The following is a 24,500-nucleotide window of genomic DNA, read 5'->3' on the forward strand; positions in this document are numbered from 1 at the left end:
TTTGAAACAAGGTTTTTTATGTTGTTTTGGTTTATACCTTTTTAATTGGCAAATATTTAAGCGACCAATTTCAATATCAGACACAACATTGTTATGAATTCGTTTTGCTAATATTATGCCAGTCGAATTTGCCAAAAGCGTATAACTTTTATTACAATTTGCGTAAACAAACAGGGGCGGGCTAATCGGAAAAATTAAAGAAGGAGTTTATATTCTTAAGTTACTACAAGACCATGAAAGTGTTGAAACAGGTAGCGATAGAGTTGATATAGTTACTGGTCAAACTATTTTCGATCATAATGATGCTTTAAACCAAAGCGATAGCAAATGGTTCCAATAAGAACCCTTCCCTATCTCCGAAGAACCAGCTAAGTAACTAGTTATCCACCATTTTTCAAAAACTACAATTGTGTTGATTTAATTTGTAAGATTTATGCTTTTGAAATTATTTTTAAATAATAAAATGAATTGTTGAATATAACCCCCCTTTTAGACCCCACCTTCATCTAAGCCCTTGCAATTAATTTTACATGTATTTAGGTTTTTACTTCGTTAACTTTTAATAAACAATTTATACAATTATACGATCAATGCAGTAACCGAAAAAAGTAACATACACCCACCCCAATTTGTCAATAAAACATTCCCTCCACTATCTCTTCAAGTCAAGCACTCAGTCAGCCAGACAGCCTGCCTGTCATTTAGTCATTCCCTCTATATACATACAATTTGCTGTCGATGTTTGTATGAGCAAAATAGTTTGGTGAATGTCTGTCTGTCCAACGTCAATGGGTCGGTCGGTATGTGACCATTGAGACAGAACGAGTGCTTTGCATTTAAATGAGTAAGAGTAAAATGAAATAGCGAAATGAAAATATTTGTAGCGGCAATAGTTGTAGTAGTGTAATGGTATTTTAGTGGAAGGTAGGTACTACTCGTAAGTAAATATTGCTGAGTTTGGTGGTGCGCTCTATTCAAATTTATCATTGACAATGAAATGGGGGAAAAATAACAGCAACAGTCAGCCTCAATGCTGTTGCTGTAGCAGCAGCAACAATAACTATCGGATCTGCGGTTCGTGTCTTCCGACTGACCTAAAGTTAATTATTTAATAGTAGTGTTGCTAATGCAAATACTTAAATGTTAGTTTTGAAAATAAGCGTTTTTTCTGTAAGATTTAAAAGTTTTTGTAGTTCAGTTCTAGTTTAGTTCTAGTTCAGTTCTAGGTTAGTTTTAGTTCTAGTTCAGTTCTACTTCAGTTCTAGTTCAGTTCTAATTCAGTTCTAGTTCAGTTCTAGTTCAGTTCTAGTTCAGTTTTAGTTAAGTTTTAGTTCAGTTCTACTTCAATTCTAGTTCAGTTCTAGTTCAGTTCTTGTTCAGTTCTAGTTCAGTTCTAGTTCAGTTCTAGTTCAGTTCTAGTTCAGTTCTAGTTCAGTTCTAGTTCAGTTCTAGTTCAGTTCTAGTTCAGTTCTAGTTCAGTTCTAGTTCAGTTCTAGTTCAGTTCTAGTTCAGTTCTAGTTCAGTTCTAGTTCAGTTCTAGTTCAGTTCTATTTCAGTTCTAGTTCAGTTCTAGTTCAGTTCTAGTTCAGTTCTAGTTCAGTTCTAGTTCAGTTCTAGTTCAGTTCTAGTTCAGTTCTAGTTCGGTTCTAGTTCAGTTCTAGTTCAGTTCTAGTTCAGTTCTAGTTCAGTTCTAGTTCAGTTCTAGTTCAGTTCTAGTTCAGTTCTAGTTCAGTTCTAGTTCAGTTCTAGTTCAGTTCTAGTTCAGTTCTAGTTCAGTTCTAGTTCAGTTCTAGTTCAGTTCTAGTTCAGTTCTAGTTCAGTTCTAGTTCAGTTCTAGTTCGGTTTAAGTTCAGTTCTAGTTCAGTTCTAGTTCAGTTCTAGTTCAGTAACTTCGAGTTGTGTCTTTCCTTTTATGTAAGAAAAAACTTTCGCTTTTACAAAATTTTGTCTAAAAAACTTGACAACACTTCCATAAATATACTCTCACTAGCGAGCAATCACCGCTTACCAGCAGCAATAGCAACAACAATAGAAATCGGAATAATAACAACTAAATAAAACTAAGTATTTATGCATGAATGTACGAGCTAGTAAGTACTCTTACGTATGTATATATATTTTTCTGAATATGAATATTTGAGTATGGAATTGTCTGTCCAAACCGTACATACATATGTGTAGAATAATTATTCTTTCTACTTCATGACATACCTACCTATCAACCAATAATTTTTAGTTACTTTACGAATTTCGATAAGTCAAGTTGAGTTGAGTTAAAAAAAAAGGCAAAAATAAACCGATTAGAATACTATAAAGAATGAACGTACTAGAAGGTACTTTCCGCAACTAATGAAACTAATGTGACGTGAGTTATAGCAACAGATATATTTTAACCAAAAACATAAACATTAAATGGAAATATTAAAACAACAAAATTATGAAAGATTTATAATACTAAAAAAAATTATTAATTTATAAGTAGTGTTAGTGTTAAGAAATCTAAAATAGTAAAGAGAACTTTAACATATGCGTTCCTAAAAGATAATACTCATTCCTAGTTCGAATAAGAGTTAGAAGAGTTTTGATGAGTGACTTTTGTTTGTTTGTTTTCGAGATACTGATAATGAGTTTACTCTCGTTAAAGTTATTTGTTGTTGGAATTTTTAATAAATTTAGCGAAGGTCGCCCGCCGGTTTTTTATATTGTTTGTCTAGAGTGAGAGTAATTTAATATTAGAAATGCTCTAATATTTCAAATTATTTTGAATAAAAGACTTTTGGTTTTATGGAAATAAAACGGGTCGTATTGTGCAAATGCCAAATTGGGTTTTTAACTCTTTTAAGTTTCTATTTTGTTATGTTAACGGTATTTTTGTTATTATTATTTTTTTATCTTGATAATAACCATTTATTGTGTCTTAATAATTCATTGATAAGAATGTCAATGAACGTGCCAAAAATTAACCTTAAAAATATGTCTATCAAAATTTTAATTTGAAATAATCAATTGTTTTGTTTTGACCAAATAAACCCTTTTCAATTATTTATTTCTCTAAATTAACACTTTTATTAGAAATTATTTATTTATATTTATTGTTGTGTTTTCTATATAAAATTTTTGTTTTTGCAAAAAAGTTTCTCTTTCTATTTCTTTTGCTAATTTTCATTTTTTTTCTTCTTTCTACTAATTTATTTTATTAATTTATTTGTTGATAATTGCTAAATCTAGCTTTTGCTTAGATTTTTAAACTAAAACGTCATGTGCAGGTTCAGTTTCACAGTTCACAGTTAACAAAATATACTGGTTTTGAAATTAAAATGTATTAACTTGTCTCATCACAAATATTTTAAAAATCATAACTTTTCATTACTATCTGGGATATTTATAAATGCAGAAAAATCGGCCTATTCGTACTACGAGAACTGGTTTAATATGTAGTAGGTTAGATTGAAAAGAGTGTGTATATTACATTAGATCCGCAAAAATACACTTAGAGCGCTATCGGGCTAGTTATAACATTAATTTCATATAATTTTTGGTGAAAAATAACGCAGACCGACAAAATTTGAAAAAGTCAAAACCCCGAGGTCAGGTATACTTTGATCTCTGGGTTAAACAAGAAGTTTAAGCCATTACTTGTGACCTTCCGGAAACATATATTCTCCAAACATTAGGTTTTGGAGAGCAATGTTTCACAGTTCCCGACAATTTCAGTTTTCGGACACATTTAGTGTTTGCGCCCACTTTGCATAGATAACATGTCCTCTTACCAGCACTGGTCAATTCGCCTTTCGACTGTGAGAGCCACCTCGTACCCTGAGCTTCCTATATTGATATTATTTAGGACTTTTGCTCCAAAGTTGGCCACCAGATTACGCCCACATATAAAATAAATATAAAAAGTCGCATATTTTCGAAACTGCAACACATAGAGTCATTCAATTTTGTATGGACTTCCATATTTGGGGTTAAAATGGGCGAAATAGCTATAGTGGGCGTGGCACCTCCCATATAAAGAAAATCTTAAATTAGTAAGTACATCTAAGAAAATATAACAGCTAGAGTCCTCAAATTTGTTCGGTGCCACTTTAGTATCAACAAGAATATAAACGACAAAAAATGGGCGGACTACCAATATGAGGCGTGACACTTCGCTTATTAATTAGAAACAAAAATTAGTATATCTGACAAACTCTTACAACCAAAATTCTCCAATTTTGTACGAACAACTTTGACATCCATATGAATATTTGTGAAATAAATTGGCGGATTAGGAATAGGGGGCATGATACCTCCTGCATGTATTAAATACAAAAATTGTTATATCCGGGAAACTATTAGAGCTAGAATCCTCAAATTTTGTATAAAGAACTTTGACATTGATGTGAAAATTTGGGAGAAAAATTAGCAGACTTTCAATATGGGGGCTTGGCACCTCCAAGATAGGGATCTAGTGGTATATCTAGGAAACTATTTGTAAAAAAAAATTATTTTTTTTGCTTATTTTGTTTTTAGGGTAGCAAAGTACACTGGGTATAGCTAGTTGTATAATAAAGCTTTTTAGATTGTTCAAGATAATTCCATTATAGATTAGATTGAAATGCATGTTAAACTATAATTATACCTTATAAAGTCCATAAGGAAAAAAATCTAAAATTTTGTGCAATTTTTATACCTTGTTTCTGGGTAAAAAATAAATATATTAAAGCAAATGTTGATTTCAAAATAACAATAAATGTTATTTAAAAAACAATTAAAATATAACAATAATTTTTTTTCATATGTTTATAAAAAAAATCAAGTAAATATGTAAATAATTAATCAAATACAAAGCTTTATTTCAATGTTAAACTATTCAATTAAATGTTTTGCTTTATTGACAACAAAAAGTTGTTAAACTTTATGTAGCATTAAAATAAAAAACATTTCCCTTTACCCAATAATTAACCGGTTGTTAATAAAACTATTAAATTACTTTAATCTATTTAACTAAATTATAATTGTTAATCTTACATAGTATTTCATGGTCCACTTTAAAGAATTCTATTATTTTAGCAGAATATTAAATTTATAAAATGTATACGAGGCTATTGAAGTGGAAATTTTTTTCTAACTGCTGTTGTTGTTTTAATATTTTTTATTTAAATAATAAAAAAAAATCATACAAAAAACATTAACACACTTAATAAATGTTTGAAATTCTTTGGTATAATTACATACATATATAAATGTTTAAGTTTTATGCATGATTTCAATGTTGAAAGAAAAGCGATATCTTATGTACATACAATATGATTATGTCTGTACGAGACGAATCTGAAAGATACTACACTTTGAATTTATGGCAAAATTTTTAGAAAGAAATGATCATAAGACGTATTTTTATCATATGGGGTATGAAAGTTTTCCCATCGGAAATAATCAGGATCTAATGTTTACAAAAAAATGTTGATTCAAAGAATCAGATCTGAAATGTTACTAAGATCGAGCAAGAATCTTTGATACACCTTACTAACAAAATAATTATCAAAATTAGTATATCTCTTATTTTAGTGTAGAGCATTAACTAAACGTATGTATTTATTATGTACTTTACATTTTTCTAACACATTTTTTCTAAATTTGTGGACTTGAGTAAATAAACAAAAGTTTTGACACTAAGTGGGGAGTGAATAAGAGATCTTATCTTATAGATGTTACTCTAGTCAAGGTAAATTTAAAAATTTACGCAAACAATATATTTTTTAAATAATTTTTTGGAAAACTTGATTCTTTTCTAAAAAAAAGTAAAATAAACATATTTTAAGGAACTATTTTAAAATATTTATAATAAATCAATCAATAGTATTTATGAACGAAGCAACACTCCTACGTATACGTTACGTATCAACTAAAACGTTTCCAGTAGAATTTTTAGTGAAAAACCGAATTTTTAGTGAAAAATCGGATTTTTAGTCAAAAATTGAATTTTTAGTGAAAAATCGAATTTTTAGTGAAAAATCGAATTTTTAGTGAAAAATGTAATTTTTAGTGAAAAATGTAATTTTTAGTGAAAAATGTAATTTTTGGTGAAAAACGATTTTTTAGTGAAAAATCGGATTTTTAGTGAAAAATCAAATTTTTAGTGAAAAATCGGATTTTTAGTCAAAATCGGATTTATAGTGAAAAATAGGATTTTTAGTGAAAAAACTAATTTTTAGTGAAAAATCAAATTTTAGATAGATAGATAGATAGATAGATAGATAGATAGATAGATAGATAGATAGATAGATAGATAGATAGATAGATAGATAGATAGATAGATAGATAGATAGATAGATAGATAGATAGATAGATAGATAGATAGATAGATAGATAGATAGATAGATAGATAGATAGATAGATAGATAGATAGATAGATAGATAGATAGATAGATAGATAGATAGATAGATAGATAGATAGATAGATAGATAGATAGATAGATAGATAGATAGATAGATAGATAGATAGATAGATAGATAGATAGATAGATAGACAGATGGATAGAAAGAGAGTCAGTATGCGAGCTCGCTTTTGGAACTTACGGATAGACATTTTATTTCAGTATTTTTCCTGTTTTATTCTTTATTTGTACTGAAAACGTTAACTGTCAAACGAACTGTCATACTACGCTCATTTATTGACATTTACGAACAGTAAATTCAGGCAAATCATGGTGAATAGATTGACGCTTTATCGCAAAATTGTGTCCAGCGATGAGTCAAATTTATGGCTTAACTTGAATTATCTCTTATGTAACCAATGTGTGGAACCAATTCACAACGTTCCCTACAGTCTTCATTACTCGAGAAAATTGCAGTGTTTGGTGCGTCTTACACGCTCATGGCAGCCTTGGGCTTAATTCCAAAACGAAGTCAAAGCTTTTTTAAAGTTTATGAAGATCGTTGCTGAAACATGATCAATGATGTTTTGTTTGAAAATAGGGTTAACATTGTTCCGGGTGGGAACAATAGAATGGAGCTATCACATGCCACGAGATTTATTGAAATTAATAGTTGGGATAACTTGATTTCGATAATTGACTTCTCGGTTTTTACCAATTTACAAAAAACGTCGTATTTTCGAACTTTTTTAATATCGACCTACTATTTTTCCCGACTTTTTGTAATTTTTCGATTTTTATCTACAATATTGTCTATTCAACTTTTATCGTAAAAAGATAGTCAACTTTTCGACTTTGTTTAGACAAAATAGTCGACTTAAACATTTCGATTTATACAACGACAATTTCAAATATCTGACTTTTTCGACTGATCGACTTTTGCAAGAGGTTTTTTTTTAATTCTATGTAATATGTCTGAAAGTACTTTTTTTGAAGTGAATCCCCTTATTGTTAATTAGCTGAATTAATTCATATGTTTTACTCATAGAATGTAGACATCTGTGTTTTCACAGATAAAGTGCTTAAAAGCAAATTTCATTATTTGGTCAAAAGTCATAAGCCATTTTTTTAATACACTTAAGCTTTAAAAGTGTGTGTCTAGGAGAGGGTCAGTCAATGAACTTTTTGCTAAAATAAAATAAATATATTTTATACTTAAATATGCAGCTTCTTCAATATTGTATTAAGTCAAAAAGTATTGTTTGATCGGAATTGTTCTTTTTGAGATAACATTCGATATTGAACAGTATATCGAGTACATTTTAACATCATTACGATATCAAAATGTATGCTTTGAAACACAGCTTATTCGATCAGATATGTGGTAATTCGGCCCCCAATTTGTAAGCTTTGAACAGATCAATATGTTTCTCTCATTCACTGATCAAAAATATAATTCAGTTTTGACGTTTATGACAGAAAATATACTCTTTCCAAAAGTAATAGTTAGACATTTCAAATTATTGAGTTAATACACTTTTGCCTAAAATGAACGTATATTTATTATAATTAAATTTCTTTTGTGGTTTTACTAGTGAACTTCAGCATTATTTGTATTCATTATTGTTTCCCAATAATTGAGTAATCATTAATGAAATTTTCGATTATTTGTATGTGTACCTTTATCCGTGTACGAATATGTTTGACTACACACGATTTGGTAATTCACACGGAACTACCCAAGAATACTTGTTTTTTGTAGAGTATTTATATACAAAAACTTAATTTTATTTTTTTTATATATTTATACATTAAGCATTTACAATTATCAACCGAATGGTGAATCATCATCTAGTATCTCTAAACAAAATTTTTGGGTAGACAAAATTTTAAGATGCCCAAAAAAACTGAGTATATGTATATTGAAAGTACGAGTAAATAGACATACCTCATTAATGGTGGTCTTTTTGTTGTTCTTTTTATTTTACTTATTTATTCTAAGTATTTTTTTTTTGCGTACTTTAGTCTTCAAGGGGTTAAAGCAGTGAGCATGCTAAACAAAAAGTTTTTTATGAAAATAAAATCAAAAGTAAATAGAAAAATATTAGACACGTTTATGGTTGATAGGAGCCGACTGTTGAAGTACATAACAACTAAACGTGACTGAATGGTTCTATGCGACTAGGGAAAGATCTGATTTAAAATTTGAAGGAGAACCAGAATTCTCTATATGCCAGAGTTTAAAGGGTCCTAGGTCCACTATGATACCATTCAAAGCCAAAATCCAGGTTCTCATGTATTATCCTTGAGAACTGAACGACACATTTTTATCAAATTTATTTAGATCCAGTTCTTTGAACCATTCTATATCATAAAAATAGTATTATAAATACATCTTAGTTTACTATTTTGTAAATCGATTCTCAGTAACTGTTTAGAGAGGGAGAAGTATTGTGGAAACTAATCTAAATTTAAGCCAGATCTTTAAACCATTAAAAATCGCAAAAAATACCATAACGTTAGTCTAGGATTTTGTAAATCGGCCTCATAGATGTTGTTGTATTGATTCTTCTTTTTAACTAAACAACTTTTGCAGTAGTTGTTACGAGAGTAGAGTCCAGAAGTAAAGGTAATCGGGAAGCTATTTCAAGAGTATTACGCTAGAGTTGAGTACCTTGTTAGACGACATCTCTCACTTTCCTATTCGGATTACTCTAACAGCTGTAACGATGGCAACATTTCTGAAGGTATTAAGCAAATTGAGAGTGACCGATCCATTTCTCGTCCCATTGTACAATGCAATTTGAAACTCATTGTCACAAAAGACAAAGTTTTCAACTCTTTCATAATAAATTTGTCGACCGTATTATGGCGGAACTCCATGAAGTTGTTCTCTATCGGTCTTAAAAATACCGCATATTCATTGTTCAAAAGTCTAAATTCTATGATTCTAAGACCAACGCGAACGTGATGCGGTTCCTGACTGTAACGCACTTAAAGGCCTGAAAGTTTCATTCGGTCTTTGCAGACCTTTTCCCATTTTATTTAATGCTTCGTTATTTTGACATGGAAAGCTCTATAAGAGTTCACAATACTTAGATAATGGGTGATTTTTTAAGTCCGATAAAACTTACGAAAGGATTAACTGTTAAACGAACTATCATACTGCGCAAATCAGCGATGAGGCTTAATTTTGGCTTAAGAGGATTGATTATAATTGGTCCTCCAAGATCGCAAGATTTGACATCTCTCCATTAGTTTGCTTTTGGGCCACGTGAAGTTTATGCAGTTAAATCAGCAACAATTGACCCCTTGGAGGACAAAATTGTTCGTGAACGTTAGTCATTCAATTTGTTAAGATCAGCCGCGACCTTTTTTGTGTAATTTTTTACAATTTCAAGTTCTAGTGGGCATCATACTATGTTTGCTATTCAAAATAGATCATGTTTCGGTGGCTTTGATTCCCAAAGCCCATAAACCAATTAACCGGAGAGCAAGGGCCAAAATGTTAAAGTAAAATCCTTGATTGACATTGAAACCCTTAATTTCACTAGATCGCGACTGCGGTCCTTGACATTAATCCCGGAATTTGGATCTTATGGTGGGATCTCTATAGATCCCGTTTGAATATCAGAATCTAGTCCAAAATTGCCTTAAAAACACTTTCAAGATGGTTAGTCCAATATGTGGGTCCAGACTTTCAATTTTGCGGATGCAGACTTACAGTTTGGGGCTCATAGCCTGCTAGACATTGTAAGACAAGCCTTTTCTAGTTTCAGAGAAATTGGCCTTTGTAGGCATTTCCCGCTATTTAATTCCCAAATCTAAATATTTCTTATAAAACAGTCTCTATAGCCTTCCCTAAACATAGTGTTGTTGTTGTTGTCTATATATAGACCCTAAAACAATTTCCATTTTTTTAGCAAATCAATTAGTTTGGGTTTCTAAAGTTTCTCTAAATACTACAAACTACAAAGTGTTTGTATTAGAAAAGTGTTTGTAAAGTGTTTCTAAATATAATTAACGTATCTTGGCGAACCAATAACAACAACAACACCAGACCACATTTAAACACAAAACGTATTACAATACGAAATCCCCCTGCTCACACTGCTATTACCAACTCAACCCCTTCAGCCACAAAACCCTCTCACAATAATTAGCCAAAGAGGAGCAGGAAGTTATAAACGCAAAAAAAAACACACACACATTTTGGGAGGGAGATTTTTGTGTAGCTGTGGGTTCTTACGGTCTGTTTTGGCCGGGCACAGTGTGTGAGTTTTTGTGTTCTTTTACATGTGGAGTGGAGTAATACTGTTAGACAGCGGCCGTGTGAATTGAGAACGTAAAAATGTTAATTTTGCCACCTGTAAATGTTTAAACAAAACAAAAAGATACATAGAATATTAACAAAAAAAACAAAAAAAATGAGAAGTTGTTGTTTGTTACTTTTTGGTTAAAAAACACAACAACAATAACACATGAAATAAAAAAAGAGATTTTAAATCAAAGTGCCTATTTCGAAGTATTGAAAAGTATACAAAAGAATTAAAGCAACAGTATGATGGCGGCTGAGGGGCTGAACGCGATCGCTGTAAATATATTCTTCCCGAGTGTGCGCAAGTAAAACAAAATACAAATTGTCGAAACAACTTTATACTCAAAACTCTTAACAATATCGTTTTGACGTTATCATACATGTTCTTTCTACGTACAAAAAAAACACTTCAGTTGCGAATGTCTCTTAAAAAAACAAAAAAATTTAAAAAAATATACACAATGATATATAAAAAATTATACTAAAATATAATTTATACTACGTTTGTTCATTCGTGTTCTATAGGCAGAAAATGTTTCAAAGTGGCGGTTTACTAAATAATTAAATTTTGTACATACAAGCAGAAAATATAATTAAATAATTGTAAAATAATTAGCAGAGCAAAAAAAGTTAAAGCTTAAAAGTTATTAACAAGTTTATAAGAAAAATATTGAAAATAAAAGTTGTGTCTAAAAGTGTGAAATCATTAGTGTTCTAATATAAAAATAGATTTAACAAAATATATATATATAAAATATCCAAAAAATATATATAAATAAATTTAACAAATTAACCATAAAAAGGTAAATAATTGAAATAAATAACAGCACTAGGCAACTATTTATTCAAATTTAATTAATTAAAATTTAAAATGTTGTCATATAAACAATTTTTAATAGATAAATATTTAAATTTAATTATTTTCTTAAACAGAAAAACAAAATGTTTGTTCAACTATCTATACAATAACACAAGAATTGTAATTTTACCATCGGTCCCAAACTTATAATTCTTTTAACAAAATATTGCAAAATGTAGGGTTTTCAATGCATTTCATATAAATTTCAATTTTCTTAAAGTCTTACGTGTTATATTGCAAAATTATTACTACATACATTTATTTATAACTTTATATTTATCAATTTTCACAATCTATTTGAAATTATTTATTTTTTTTTTTGTATTGCTAGTTAGTTATCTTTACCCTTTCTCATAATTAGCGATAATTGTGTGTTTATTTAAAATTATATTATTGAAAAAAAAGACAAATTACTTTTGGATCTCTGGCAAATACTAGAAGTTTATTTAAAACTGATTTTTTTTTCTTTAAGTTATTCTTCAATGACAAATCACAGTTATTAGTTAATTACTTTAACATGTTTTTTCCATTCCCTTTTCAAAATAGTAATAAATTTTGCGATTTTTTATAAAGATCATTCTAACACTTAATGATATAGGCCAGGGTTGGTAAATTCAGTACTATTGCACTTTTATAAGGTACTCTTTTTAGTTCTAGTTAAGTTCTAGTTCAGTTGTAGTTCAGTTCTAGTTCAGTTCTAGTTCAGTTCTAGTTCAGTTCTAGTTCAGTTCTAGTTCAGTTCTAGTTCAGTTCTAGTTCAGTTCTAGTTCAGTTCTAGTTCAGTTCTAGTTCAGTTCTAGTTCAGTTCTAGTTCTAGTTCTAGTTCTGTTCTAGTTCTGTTCTAGTTCTGTTCTAGTTCTGTTCTAGTTCTGTTCTAGTTCTGTTCTAGTTCTGTTCTAGTTCTGTTCTAGTTCTGTTCTAGTTCTGTTCTAGTTCTGTTCTAGTTCTGTTCTAGTTCTGTTCTAGTTCTGTTCTAGTTCTGTTCTAGTTCTGTTCTAGTTCTGTTCTAGTTCTGTTCTAGTTCTGTTCTAGTTCTGTTCTAGTTCTGTTCTAGTTCTGTTCTAGTTCTGTTCTAGTTCTGTTCTAGTTCTGTTCTAGTTCTGTTCTAGTTCTGTTCTAGTTCTGTTCTAGTTCTGTTCTAGTTCTGTTCTAGTTCTGTTCTAGTTCTGTTCTAGTTCTGTTCTAGTTCTGTTCTAGTTCTGTTCTAGTTCTGTTCTAGTTCTGTTCTAGTTCTGTTCTAGTTCTGTTCTAGTTCTGTTCTAGTTCTGTTTCTATTCTGTTCTAGTTCTGTTCTAGTTCTGTTCTAGTTCTGTTTAGTACGTTCTAGTTCTGTTCTAGTTCTGTTCTAGTTCTGTTCTAGTTCTGCTGTTTCTAGTTCTGTTCTAGTTCTGTTCTAGTTTGTTCTAGTTCTGTTCTAGTTCTGCTAGTTTGTTCTAGTTCTGTTCTAGTTCTGTTCTAGTTCTGTTTCTAGTTCTGTTCTAGTTCTGTTCTAGTTCTGTTCTAGGTTCTGTTCTAGTTCTGTTCTAGTTCTGTTCTAGTTCTGTTCTAGTTCTGTTCTAGTTCTGTCTAGTTCTGTTCTAGTTCTGTTCTAGTTCTGTTCTAGTTCTGTTCTAGTTCTGTTCTAGTTCTGTTCTAGTTCTGTTCTAGTTCTGTTCTAGTTCTGTTCTAGTTCTGTTCTAGTTCTGTTCTAGTTCTGTTCTAGTTCTGTTCTAGTTCTGTTCTAGTTCTGTTCTAGTTCTGTTCTAGTTCTGTTCTAGTTTGTTCTAGTTCTGGTTCTAGTTCTGTTCTTAGTTCTGTTCTAGTTCTGTTTTAGTTCTGTTCTAGTTCTGTTCTAGTTCTGTTTCTAGTTCTGTTCTAGTTCTGTTCTAGTTCTGTTCTAGTTCTGTTTCTAGTTCTGTTCTAGTTCTGTTCTAGTTTCTGTTCTAGTTCTGTTTCAGTTCTGTTCTAGTTCATTCTAGTTTCTAGTTGTTCGAGTTCTGTTTTTCTGTTCTAGTTCTGTTCTAGTTCTGTTCGAGTTCTGTTAGTTCTGTTCTAGTTCTGTTCTAGTCTGTTCTGTTCTTCTAGTTCTGTGCTAGTTCTGTTCTAGTTCTGTTCTAGGTCTGTTCTAGTTCTGTTCTAGTTCTGTTCTATTCTGTTAGTTCTAGTTCTGTTCTAGGTTCTGTTCTAGTTCTGTTCTAGTTCTGTTCTAGTTCTGTTCTAGTTCTGTTCTAGTTCTGTTCTAGTTCTGTTCTAGTTTCTGTTCTAGTTCTGTTCTAGTTCTGTTTCTAGTTCTGTTCTAGTTCTGTTCTAGTTCTGTTCTAGTTCTGTTCTAGTTCTGTTCTAGTTCTGTTCTAGTTCTGTTCTAGTTCTGTTCTAGTTCTGTTCTAGTTCTGTTCTAGTTCTGTTCTAGTTCTGTTCTAGTTCTGTTTTAGTTCTGTTCTAGTTCTGTTCTAGTTCTGTTCTAGTTCTGTTCTAGTTCTGTTCTAGTTCTGTTCTAGTTCTGTTCTAGTTCTGTTCTGGTTCTGTTCTAGTTCTGTTCTAGTTCTGTTCTAGTTCTGTTCTAGTTCTGTTCTAGTTCTGTTCTAGTTCTGTTCTAGTTCTGTTCTAGTTCTGTTCTAGTTCTGTTCTAGTTCTGTTCTAGTTCTGTTCTAGTTCTGTTCTAGTTCTGTTCTAGTTCTGTTCTAGTTCTGTTCTAGTTCTGTTCTAGTTCTGTTTCTCTGTTCTAGTTCTGTTCTAGTTCTGTTCTAGTTCTGTTCTAGTTCTGTTCTAGTTCTGTTCTAGTTCTGTTCTAGTTCAGTTCTAGTTCAGTTCTAGTTCTGTTCTAGTTCTGTTTAGTTCTGTTCTAGTTCTGTTCTAGTTCTGTTTTAGTTCTGTTCTAGTTCTGTTCTAGTTCTGTTCTAGTTCTGTTGTAGTTCTGTTCTAGTTCTGTTCTAGTTCTGTTCTAGTTCTGTTCTAGTTCTGTTCTAGTTCTGTTCTAGTTCTGTTCTGGTTCTGTTCTAGTTCTGTTCTAGTTCTGTTCTAGTTCTGTTCTAGTTCTGTTCTAGTTCTGTTCTAGTTCTGTTCTAGTTCTGTTCTAGTTCTGTTCTAGTTCTGTTCTAGTTCTGTTCTAGTTCTGTTCTAGTTCTGTTCTGGTTCTGTTCTAGTTCTGTTCTAGTTCTGTTCTAGTTCTGTTCTAGTTCTGTTCTAGTTCTGTTCTAGTTCTGTTCTAGTTCTGTTCTGGTTCTGTTCTAGTTCTGTTCTAGTTCTGTTCTAGTTCTGTTCTAGTTCTGTTCTAGTTCTGTTCTAGTTCTGTTCTAGTTCTGTTCTGGTTCTGTTCTAGTTCTGTTCTAGTTCTGTTCTAGTTCTGTTCTAGTTCTGTTCTAGTTCTGTTCTGGTTCTGTTCTAGTTCTTGTTCTGGTTCTGTTCTAGTTCTGTTCTAGTTCTGTTCTAGTTCTGTTCTAGTTCTGTTCTAGTTCTGTTTTAGTTCTGTTCTAGTTCTGTTCTAGTTGTGTTCTAATTCTGTTCTAGTTCTGTTCTAGTTCTGTTCTAGTTCTGTTCTAGTTCTGTTCTAGTTCTGTTCTAGTTCTGTTCTAGTTCTGTTCTAGTTCTGTTCTAGTTCTGTTCTAGTTCTGTTCTAGTTCTGTTCTAGTTCTGTTCTGGTTCTGTTCTAGTTCAGTTGTAGTTCTGTTCTAGTTCTGTTCTAGTTCTGTTCTAGTTCTGTTCTAGTTCTGTTCTAGTTCTGTTCTAGTTCTGTTCTAGTTCTGTTCTAGTTCTGTTCTAGTTCTGTTCTAGTTCTGTTCTGGTTCTGTTCTAGTTCTGTTCTAGTTCTGTTCTAGTTCTGTTCTAGTTCTGTTCTAGTTCTGTTCTAGTTCTGTTCTAGTTCTGTTCTAGTTCTAGTTCTGTTTAGTTCTGTTCTAGTTCTGTTCTAGTTCTGTTCTAGTTCTGTTCTAGTTCTGTTCTAGTTCTGTTCTAGTTCTGTTCTAGTTCTGTTCTAGTTCTGTTCTAGTTCTGTTCTAGTTCTGTTCTAGTTCTGTTCTAGTTCTGTTCTAGTTCTGTTCTAGTTCTGTTCTAGTTCTGTTCTAGTTCTGTTCTAGTTCTGTTCTAGTTCTGTTCTAGTTCTGTTCTAGTTCTGTTCTAGTTCTGTTTTAGTTCTGTTCTAGTTCTGTTCTAGTTCTGTTTTAGTTCTGTTCTAGTTCTGTTCTAGTTCTGTTCTAGTTCTGTTCTAGTTCTATTCTAGTTCTGTTCTGTTCTGTTCTAGTTTTGTTCTAGTTCTGTTCTAGTTCTGTTCTAGTTCTGTTCTAGTTCTGTTCTAGTTCTGTTCTAGTTCTGTTCTAGTTCTGTTCTAGTTCTGTTCTAGTTCTGTTCTAGTTCTGTTCTGGTTCTGTTCTAGTTCTGTTCTGTTCTAGTTCTGTTCTAGTTCTGTTCTAGTTCTGTTCTAGTTCTGTGTTAGTTCTGTTTTAGTTCTGTTCTAGTTCTGTTCTAGTTCTGTTCTAGTTCAGTTCTAGTTCTATTCTAGTTCTATTCCAGTTCTGTTCTGTTCTAGTTCTGTTCTAGTTCTGTTCTAGTTCTGTTCTAGTTCTGTTCTAGTTCTGTTCTAGTTCTGTTCTAGTTCTGTTTTAGTTCTGTTCTAGTTCTGTTCTAGTTGTGTTCTAATTCTGTTAGTTCTGTTCTAGTTCTGTTCTAGTTCTGTTCTAGTTCTGTTCTAGTTCTGTTCTAGTTCTGTTCTAGTTCTGTTCTAGTTCTGTTCTAGTTCTGTTCTAGTTCTGTTCTAGTTCTGTTATAGTTCTGTTCTAGTTCTAGTTCTGTTCTAGTTCTGTTCTAGTTCTGTTCTAGTTCTAGTTTTGTTCTAGTTCTAGTTCTGTTCTAGCTCAGCTCTAGTTCTGTTCTAATTTAGTACCTTTCATTCTACAAAGGTTGGTACTATTTTAAAATTTCAATTTCCCATACCTGCATCAGACTACAATAGATAATTTCAATTTGTTTAAAGTTTGTCTATCTTTTTCTATTATTTGTTGAATGTGACATCTCAACAACAAGAAAAAAAGCACAATGATATCAAATTTAAACAAAAAAAGTTCAAGATCAATGGAAAAGATTATAATTTCAAGAGAACTTTCTTGTCGTTTAGAAAATGTTGTACGTCAGCTAAATTTGTTTTAGTATAAATTGTTTCAAATTAGTGTGTATTTCCTGAAAACAAAACGTCATGGATAAGCTGGAAGTGAATTATTTGCTACAGCTGTTTTTTTTTTGTATATGGGTCATGTTAGGTAAATAAAACTTTAGAAATGAAAGTCTGTCATATTAGTTCTTAAAATAGTCTAAAATGTTTACAACACCTTGACAACTTCATTTACATATATAGTGGGGTTTATTTTATGAATGAAATTGTAAAGTTGAATTTTTACAATTTAGAAGGGTGAAGATCGAATTATATTAAAAAATATATTTTAATCGTCCCAGAAACTTTAAATGATCAGTTGTGTTGGCACTCTTGCTAGAACAAGTTATGACATCATTATCTTTCAAAAAGATTAATAGGATTTTACAAATTGTTATCTCTGTACATGCAATTGCAATGTAAACATTTGCACCATTTACTTAATAGATACATCTGGAACAGTTTAAGTAATTTATCTATTACATCTTCATTAACTTGTTTGTTTTCCCATGTTCATAAAATTAAATAATAAACATTCATCACAATCAATTTCCCATGCCAAGACAGGGTTAATTAAATAGATCTATTCACAACAAACAATTCAATACATGACATTATTTTTGTTCTTAAAAACAAATGAAATTTTATGTGAAAAATATTAATTTAAATTATATAAAAATATATAATTTCAAAGAAATAATTTTTAACATTTCATAACCGCAAATTAAAATTCGTTTTTTAATTTTAAAATGCAGGTGTCTTATCTGAAAATAATACCGGTTTAAAGCTCTGTTGTTTATTTTGTTTTCAATTTAAAAATGTATTTCTATTTTAAGAATTTTGTCAAGCTTCATAAATATTTTAACCATATTTAAATATGTACATGTAGTTCACATTTAAATGCGCAAAATGTTTTATTAGGGAATTATTTTTTTTATTGTTCATCTAACATCATTTAAAAATGTCTTAAATGATTCATCTTCAGCTATTGTTTTAAATTATCATAAGTACGTTTTAGAAAAAACAAACGCTTGAATGCAAATACTGTCACTTTTAAGTGGCAATTATTCAAATATTTTGATTAGAAACACAGTTTATTTGAATTAGTTTGTCAGTCACAGTAACAACTCTGCTTGAATACAATTTTTTTTTAGATTAGAGACCCTCAAATAGTAAGAGAATCAATATTTCTTGAAACATCGTTCCTGCAGAAGGCGTTTAGACGAAAACAACATCTTCCATGGCACATAACTGTCCCTTCGTATCAGAGCACATGCTGAGATCCATATGGTTCAAGCCTATTTCATGGTCCGGATTATCTCATGAATGTGCAACTAACTAATCCAATCATATTTGTTAGAAGTACCGGTTGGTTCTCTGGGTGTCTACAGGAACAGAAAGACCGTCTAAATTCACCAGTCCATAGTCTACAACTTTCCAGTTTAGGTCTACTTTAACTTTTGTTCAGTTCTAATTTAGTTCTAGTTTAGTTCTAGTTCAGTTCTAGTTCAGTTCAAGTTCTAGTTCAGTTCTAGTTCAGTTCTAGTTCAGTTCTAGTTCAGTTCTAGTTCAGTTCTAGTTCAGTTCTAGTTCAGTTCTAGTTCAGTTCTAGTTCAGTTCTAGTTCAGTTCTAGTTCAGTTCTAGTTCAGTTCTAGTTCAGTTCAAGTTCAGTTCTAGTTCAAGTTCAGTTCTAGTTCAAGTTCAGTTCTAGTTCAGTTCTAGTTCAAGTTCAGTTCTAGTTCAGTTCTAGTTCAGTTCAGTTCTAGTTCAGTTCTAGTTCAGTTCTAGTTCAGTTCTAGTTCAGTTCTAGTTCAGTTCTAGTTCAGTTCTAAGTTCAGTTCTAGTTCAGTTCTAGTCCAGTTCTAGTTCAGTTCTAGTTCAGTTCTAGTTCAGTTCTAGTTCAGTTCTAGTTCAGTTCTAGTTCAGTTCTAGTTCAGTTCTAGTTCAGTTCTAGTTCAGTTCTAGTTCAGTTCTAGTTCAGTTTAGTTCAGTTCTAGTTCAGTTCTAGTTCAGTTCTAGTTCAGTTCTAGTTCAGTTCTAGTTCAGTTCTAGTTCAGTTCTAGTTCAGTTCTAGTTCAGTTCTAGTTCAGTTCTAGTTCAGTTCTAGTTCAGTTCTAGTTCAGTTCTAGTTCAGTTCTAGTTTAGTTCTAGTTCAGTTCCAGTTCAGTTCTAGTTTCAGTTCTAGTTCAGTTCTAGTTCAGTTCTAGTTCAGTTCTAGTTCAGTTCTAGTTCAGTTCTAGTTCAGTTCTAGTTCAGTTCTAGTTCAGTTCTAGTTCAGTTCTAGTTCAGTTCTAGTTCAGTTCTAGTTCAGTTCTAGTTCAGTTCTAGTTCAGTTCTAGTTCTGTTCTAGTTCTGTTCTAGTTCAGTTCTAGTTCAGTTCTAGTTCAGTTCTAGTTCAGTTCTAGTTCAGTTCTAGTTCAGTTCTAGTTCAGTTCTAGTTCAGTTCTAGTTCAGTTCTAGTTCAGTTCTAGTTCAGTTCTAGTTCAGTTCTAGTTCAGTTCTAGTTCAGTTCTAGTTCAGTTCTAGTTCAGTTCTAGTTCAGTTCTAGTTCAGTTCTAGTTCAGTTCTAGTTCAGTTCTAGTTCAGTTCTAGTTCAGTTCTAGTTCAGTTCTAGTTCAGTTCTAGTTCAGTTCTAGTTCAGTTCTAGTTCAGTTCTAGTTCAGTTCTAGTTCAGTTCTCGTTCAGTTCTCGTTCAGTTCTAGTTCAGTTCTAGTTCAGTTCCAGTTCAGTTGTAGTTCAGTTGTAGTTCAGTTGTAGTTCAGTTCTAGTTCAGTTCTAGTTCAGTTCTAGCTCAGTTCTAGTTCAGTTCTAGTTCAGTTCTAGTTCAGTTCTAGTTCAGTTCTAGTTCAGTTCTAGTTCAGTTCTAGTTCAGTTCTAGTTCAGTTCTAGTTCAGTTCTAGTTCAGTTCTAGTTCAGTTCTAGTTCAGTTCTAGTTCAGTTCTAGTTCAGTTCTAGTTCAGTTCTAGTTCAGTTCTAGTTCAGTTCTAGTTCAGTTCTAGTTCAGTTCTAGTTCAGTTCTAGTTCAGTTCTAGTTCAGTTCTAGTTCAGTTCTAGTTCAGTTCTAGTTCAGTTCTAGTTCAGTTCTAGTTCAGTTCTAGTTCAGTTCTAGTTCAGTTCTAGTTCAGTTCTAGTTCAGTTCTAGTTCAGTTCTAGTTCAGTTCTAGTTCAGTTCTAGTTCAGTTCTAGTTCAGTTCTAGTTCAGTTCTAGTTCAGTTCTAGTTCAGTTCTAGTTCAGTTCTAGTTCAGTTCTAGTTCAGTTCTAGTTCAGTTCTAGTTCAGTTCTAGTTCAGTTCTAGTTCAGTTCTAGTTCAGTTCTAGTTCAGTTCTAGTTCAGTCTAGTTCAGTTCTAGTTCAGTTCAGTTCTAGTTCAGTTCTAGTACAGTTCTATTTCAGTTCTAGTACAGTTCTAGTGCAGTTCTAGTTCAGTTCTAGCTCAGTTGTCGGCATAGTCGTCTAACTTGTTTCTAAGAAAACATTCGAAATATATAAAATGTTGAACTTTGACCCCGGAAATTTGTGAATCAAAAAAGCTCTAAGATTTGTTTGGTGTTTTTCAAATTAGTCCTTCTGATTTCCTAACCACTATACACAGGCCATTTGTAAATATAAATGGTTTCCTATAGACAAGCCCATTAATTTCTAAACGCTTTCGTAAAAACAAACAACAACAAAAAGAATATTGTGCACTAGCTGATGACGTAAGATCGTCATTTGTACTCATTCATACATTATGTTGCTGCTTTTTTGTTGTAATTGTTGTTTTTTATTATAAATTTAGTAATTGTAGTTGCTGTTGTTATTGTATATATTTAGAATACACAATGTGTTTTATTGTGCACATCATTTTTTTTTAGGTTTGCAAAACGGCAAACTAAAGCCCTTCTAGTACAGACGCGATCGTTGTGCGGTAAATACACAAATTTACAAACTAAAAGAAGAAGAAAAATAATGTTTTAAAAAAATTATTTCTACTACTTGCACTCTCACAAAACATTTAGTTGTTAAGTATGTGTATAATTTTAAATAAATAAATTAAAATGTTTATGTTTAAACCACGTAAATAATTTAAAAGAATTTTTTGTTATAGTTTTGTTATAACAACAAGATGAGATAGTGTTTAATAGTGCCAAAATAATAAAATAAGCATAAACAATTAGGTTTTTTTACTAAGGCCAATTATAAACAATTTTGCAGAGAATTTCGTTGAAAAAAATTACTTAAATAAATATTTATATTAATTAGAAAATTAGAGTGTTTGTGTAACAAAACAATTGAATTTACGTGTGTAATTTTTTTAAAATTTAATGCGGTCATTTTGACATTTTTGTGAAATTAAAAAATATTAAATAATGTTAATGTTACCACTAACCCCTCAATGGTTTCAATAGTGTTAAATGTTTATTCAAGAGCCGCTGCTCTAAAAAAAAAAATAAAAACTGTGTCTGTATAAGCCGATTGACTCTCTCACTCTGACAAAAACAGATGCCCCACTAATCATTTTCTTTTAGGAAAAAAATACATTTCAACGTTTTAATTTATAAAAGTTCTTAAGCGTTTCTATGGTTAAACACAGTGGTTTAAAAGAACTTTTTAATAGAAAAAAAATTGAAAGTAAACTTAAAAATGTTTAATAATTGCTTTTGATCTGAAGAAAAACTATAGTTTTTTCTACAACATTTAAAATTTTTTATCTTAAAAATGTCTTAACAAACCACTGTGTATTTCTCAATTGCTTCATTGCGTATACGTAACATATATACCGACCATAATACATTAGTATTGCATAAATTTGTATTTATCCAAGGGTAATACTTGAGATTAATTGACTGACCCCTACATTAAATGGGAGACTTGTTGTTGGTATTGTCTGTGCAATTAAAAACATGAACTACATCTACTATGGAATAAAAAAAAAAAAACAAAGAAACCCCCATCCAAATCCATTTGCAACTACACACTTTTCCTTGCCGAACAATAACATTGCATATTTTTACACTCTACACTAAAATTATAAGGAAAATATTGGTTTTGTCATAGTGTATGCAACTCAGTGATATATAGCTTTTATATACAAATATATGTATGGATCCTGCATGAATGATATGTTCGAAAGGAAATATTTTTTATTCAAAAGTGACTAAATTAGTTAAAGTGAAACAAATTTGAGAAATCGGGAGAAACTTTTTCAAACTTGTTTGACCTAAAAATAACAAGTAAGAGTTTATCTTATATACCTTTTAACCTTTTCGAAAATATCTCAAACCAATAGTTATTTTTCTAGACACTATATATATGAAATGAAAGCATTCCGTTTGTAGTACATCGATATATTGGTCATAGACCCATATAAGTACAAACATTTTCAAGGTCCTTATTAAATTTTAAGACGATCTAGCCATGTCCGTCCGTCTGTCTGTTGAAAACATTATAGAGTCCGTACAGAAACAGCTAGAGGGTTAAAATTTTACACAAATATTCCATATAGATAAGGTTTCTTAGGTATTTAAAATGGACAATATTGGTCCAAGTTTTCGTGGACCCCCGAAAAACAGCTTTAACAGTCATAACTGTTTTAAAAATAAGAGTATAACAATGAAATTAGGCACAAATGTGAGTAAGAAGCTCTCTACCAATTTTTATGAATATCGGTCAATAATTGATCCCACCCCCCAAATAAGGTCCCTTTGAGAAAATGACTTTAACGATCATTACTGGATAAACATGAGTAAAGCGATGAAATTTTATATAAGTAAGTTTCCTACGACCTAAAATCTCTGTAGCACATTTTATGAGGTTAGGTCCATAATTGACCCTTCACTCCATATAGGGTCCCCTTCAGAAAATGACTTTAACGCTCATTACTGGATAAAAAATACGAGCATAGCGATGAAATTCGTCATAAGATAGTTTCTTACCAGCAAAAATCTCTTAAAAACAAATTTTATGAGGATCGGTCCATAATTGACCCTACATATAAAGTCCATTCCAAATATCAGCCTGATGTTTATAGCGGAACATTCCTTTTACGGCATACGGTGTGATGGTGGGTATATAAGATTCGACATAGCCGAATATAACACTCTTACTTGTTAATGAATTGATTTTGCTGGCTTCAAGTAGGAAAGTTTTCACAGATACATATGTATATGTCTTATAGAATGATATAAGATTCTTCAAAACAGAGGAACTATAAGGCAGTAGACTATATATATATGAACTATGTGGAAAAGATAAATAAATTCCATCTCAAAAATTATTTAATCTGTTAAAAGTTTTGAACCAATTTGTTCTTTTTAACTCAGATGAAGACAACAATCTTTAGAACTAAATATGAACTTATCGGTTGAACCGATAAAAAGTTTTGAAACTAAATATATATAGTTCTTTTATTATATTATATATTTCGCTGATAGGTGTATACTATTCGGCTATAAACACGATTACTTCTTTAATTCTTTGAAATTCTTAGTAATTTGACCTTTTGACTTTTGATGATATTAAACCATAATTTCTTTTAAATTTTACACGATCACTCACTGCATTTTAGCACATTTATTTATGAGATACCTCTATTATAATTCGTTTAATTAAGGCTTTATACCCAGCAAACATTTAGGGACATTTGAGATTTAGAGAAAGACATTCATATTCTTTAAGGAAACGAGAGAGCATATTCTTTGAGAAGAGGAAAGTTACTCGTTGAGTTTTAGCTACTGATTAGTCTAACGTAACCTATCCTGTTTTTTTTAATGTGATAACCGTTTAATATTAGAACAGATGTCCGCTCGCAGCAGCACCAATTGGAAGTATACGCTGCGAACGCCTCTCATAACCCGCCGATGCTTGAAGGGTGTCAAAAACATTGTAGTTTTTAAATCAACTTGGAGTTTAATAGATAAGGATCATTCTGGATTCAGAATCGATCAGAAGTTTTTGCTTATCATTAGGGTTCTATAGTTGAAACGAAAAGTCGAATTTTCGACTTTTTGCATTTTATGAAAAGTCGATTGTTCGACTTTTTTCATATAATTAAAAGTCGACTTTTGGACTTTTCGACTTTTAGTATTTTATAAATAGTCGACTTTTCTACTTTTTCCGACTTTTCGACTTTTTTGACTTTTTCGACTTTTTCCGACTTTTTGACTATTTTCGACTTCTTTCAACTATTTTTTGACTTTTTTCGAGTTTTTCCGACTATTTTAGAGTTTTTGACTTTTTTTCCACTTTTTTAAAATTTTCGACAATTTTTGACTTTTTTCTACTATTTTCGAGTTTTCGACTTTTTCCGACTTTTTTCGACTTTCCGACTTTTATTTACAAAGTCGACTTTTTTCATATACGTTAGTCGAGTTATCGACTTTTTTAGAACAAAATAGTCGACTTCGACTTTTTTCGACAAAAAGTCGATTGTTCGATTATTCAAAAGTCGATTTATAGAGCCCTACTTATCATTATATCTCTAGCTCCCTATATTTGTTATCAAATATCAAATAATGATCTCTCACTGACCGCTGCTAAATCTGTTTAAAACTCTGATTTATCAGGAAAATCGTATATTTAAAGGGTATATTTAAAGGGTTTGTAGCCTCAAAAGTATTTAGATTTTCCAGATTACTTCCAGAGTTTCTTAAGTTTTGTTTGCAAGATCATTCCTAACCTCTCAAATAATCCAGGCAATCAAATGACGTGTATGATTTGGAGAGATCTTGTAATAGATATCTTGTAAACCAACAAACTATTGGATTTCCGGTTTATGGATGTTAGAACTTAATTCCCATTAAGCTTTCAGTGATTTTGTTAATATTATTCTATCAAAGGTCCAACATATATATTTTTCGATC

General features: G+C 31.2%; 1 protein-coding gene across 14 annotated transcripts in view; it reads left to right on the forward strand.

Moving 5' to 3' along the window:
* LOC119601342 (sorbin and SH3 domain-containing protein 1) overlaps positions 1 to 24,500 on the forward strand; it is a 79,165-nt gene that overhangs the window by 393 nt on the left and 54,272 nt on the right. For 2 of the 14 annotated variants that reach the window (XM_037952199.1, XM_037952243.1), the window contains exon 1: positions 2,248 to 2,365. The exons of 1 other annotated variant lie outside the window; for it this stretch is intronic. Coding sequence is in view for 2 of the 13 variants with exons in the window: in XM_037952221.1 (XP_037808149.1) it covers positions 2,075 to 2,090 (16 nt within the window). In the remaining 11 variants the exon portion in view is untranslated. Of the gene's footprint in view, positions 1 to 2,059; positions 2,091 to 2,245; positions 2,366 to 20,548; positions 20,665 to 24,500 lie in introns of those variants that run through there. 11 more of the 14 variants (XM_037952223.1, XM_037952240.1, XM_037952221.1 and 8 more) reach the window with 10 other exon arrangements.

The sequence above is a fragment of the Lucilia sericata genome, unplaced genomic scaffold (assembly GCF_015586225.1).
Source record: "Lucilia sericata isolate MDLA Ls3-8-SP2 unplaced genomic scaffold, ASM1558622v1 Contig000159F_arrow, whole genome shotgun sequence".
Classification (NCBI taxonomy): domain Eukaryota; kingdom Metazoa; phylum Arthropoda; class Insecta; order Diptera; family Calliphoridae; genus Lucilia; species Lucilia sericata.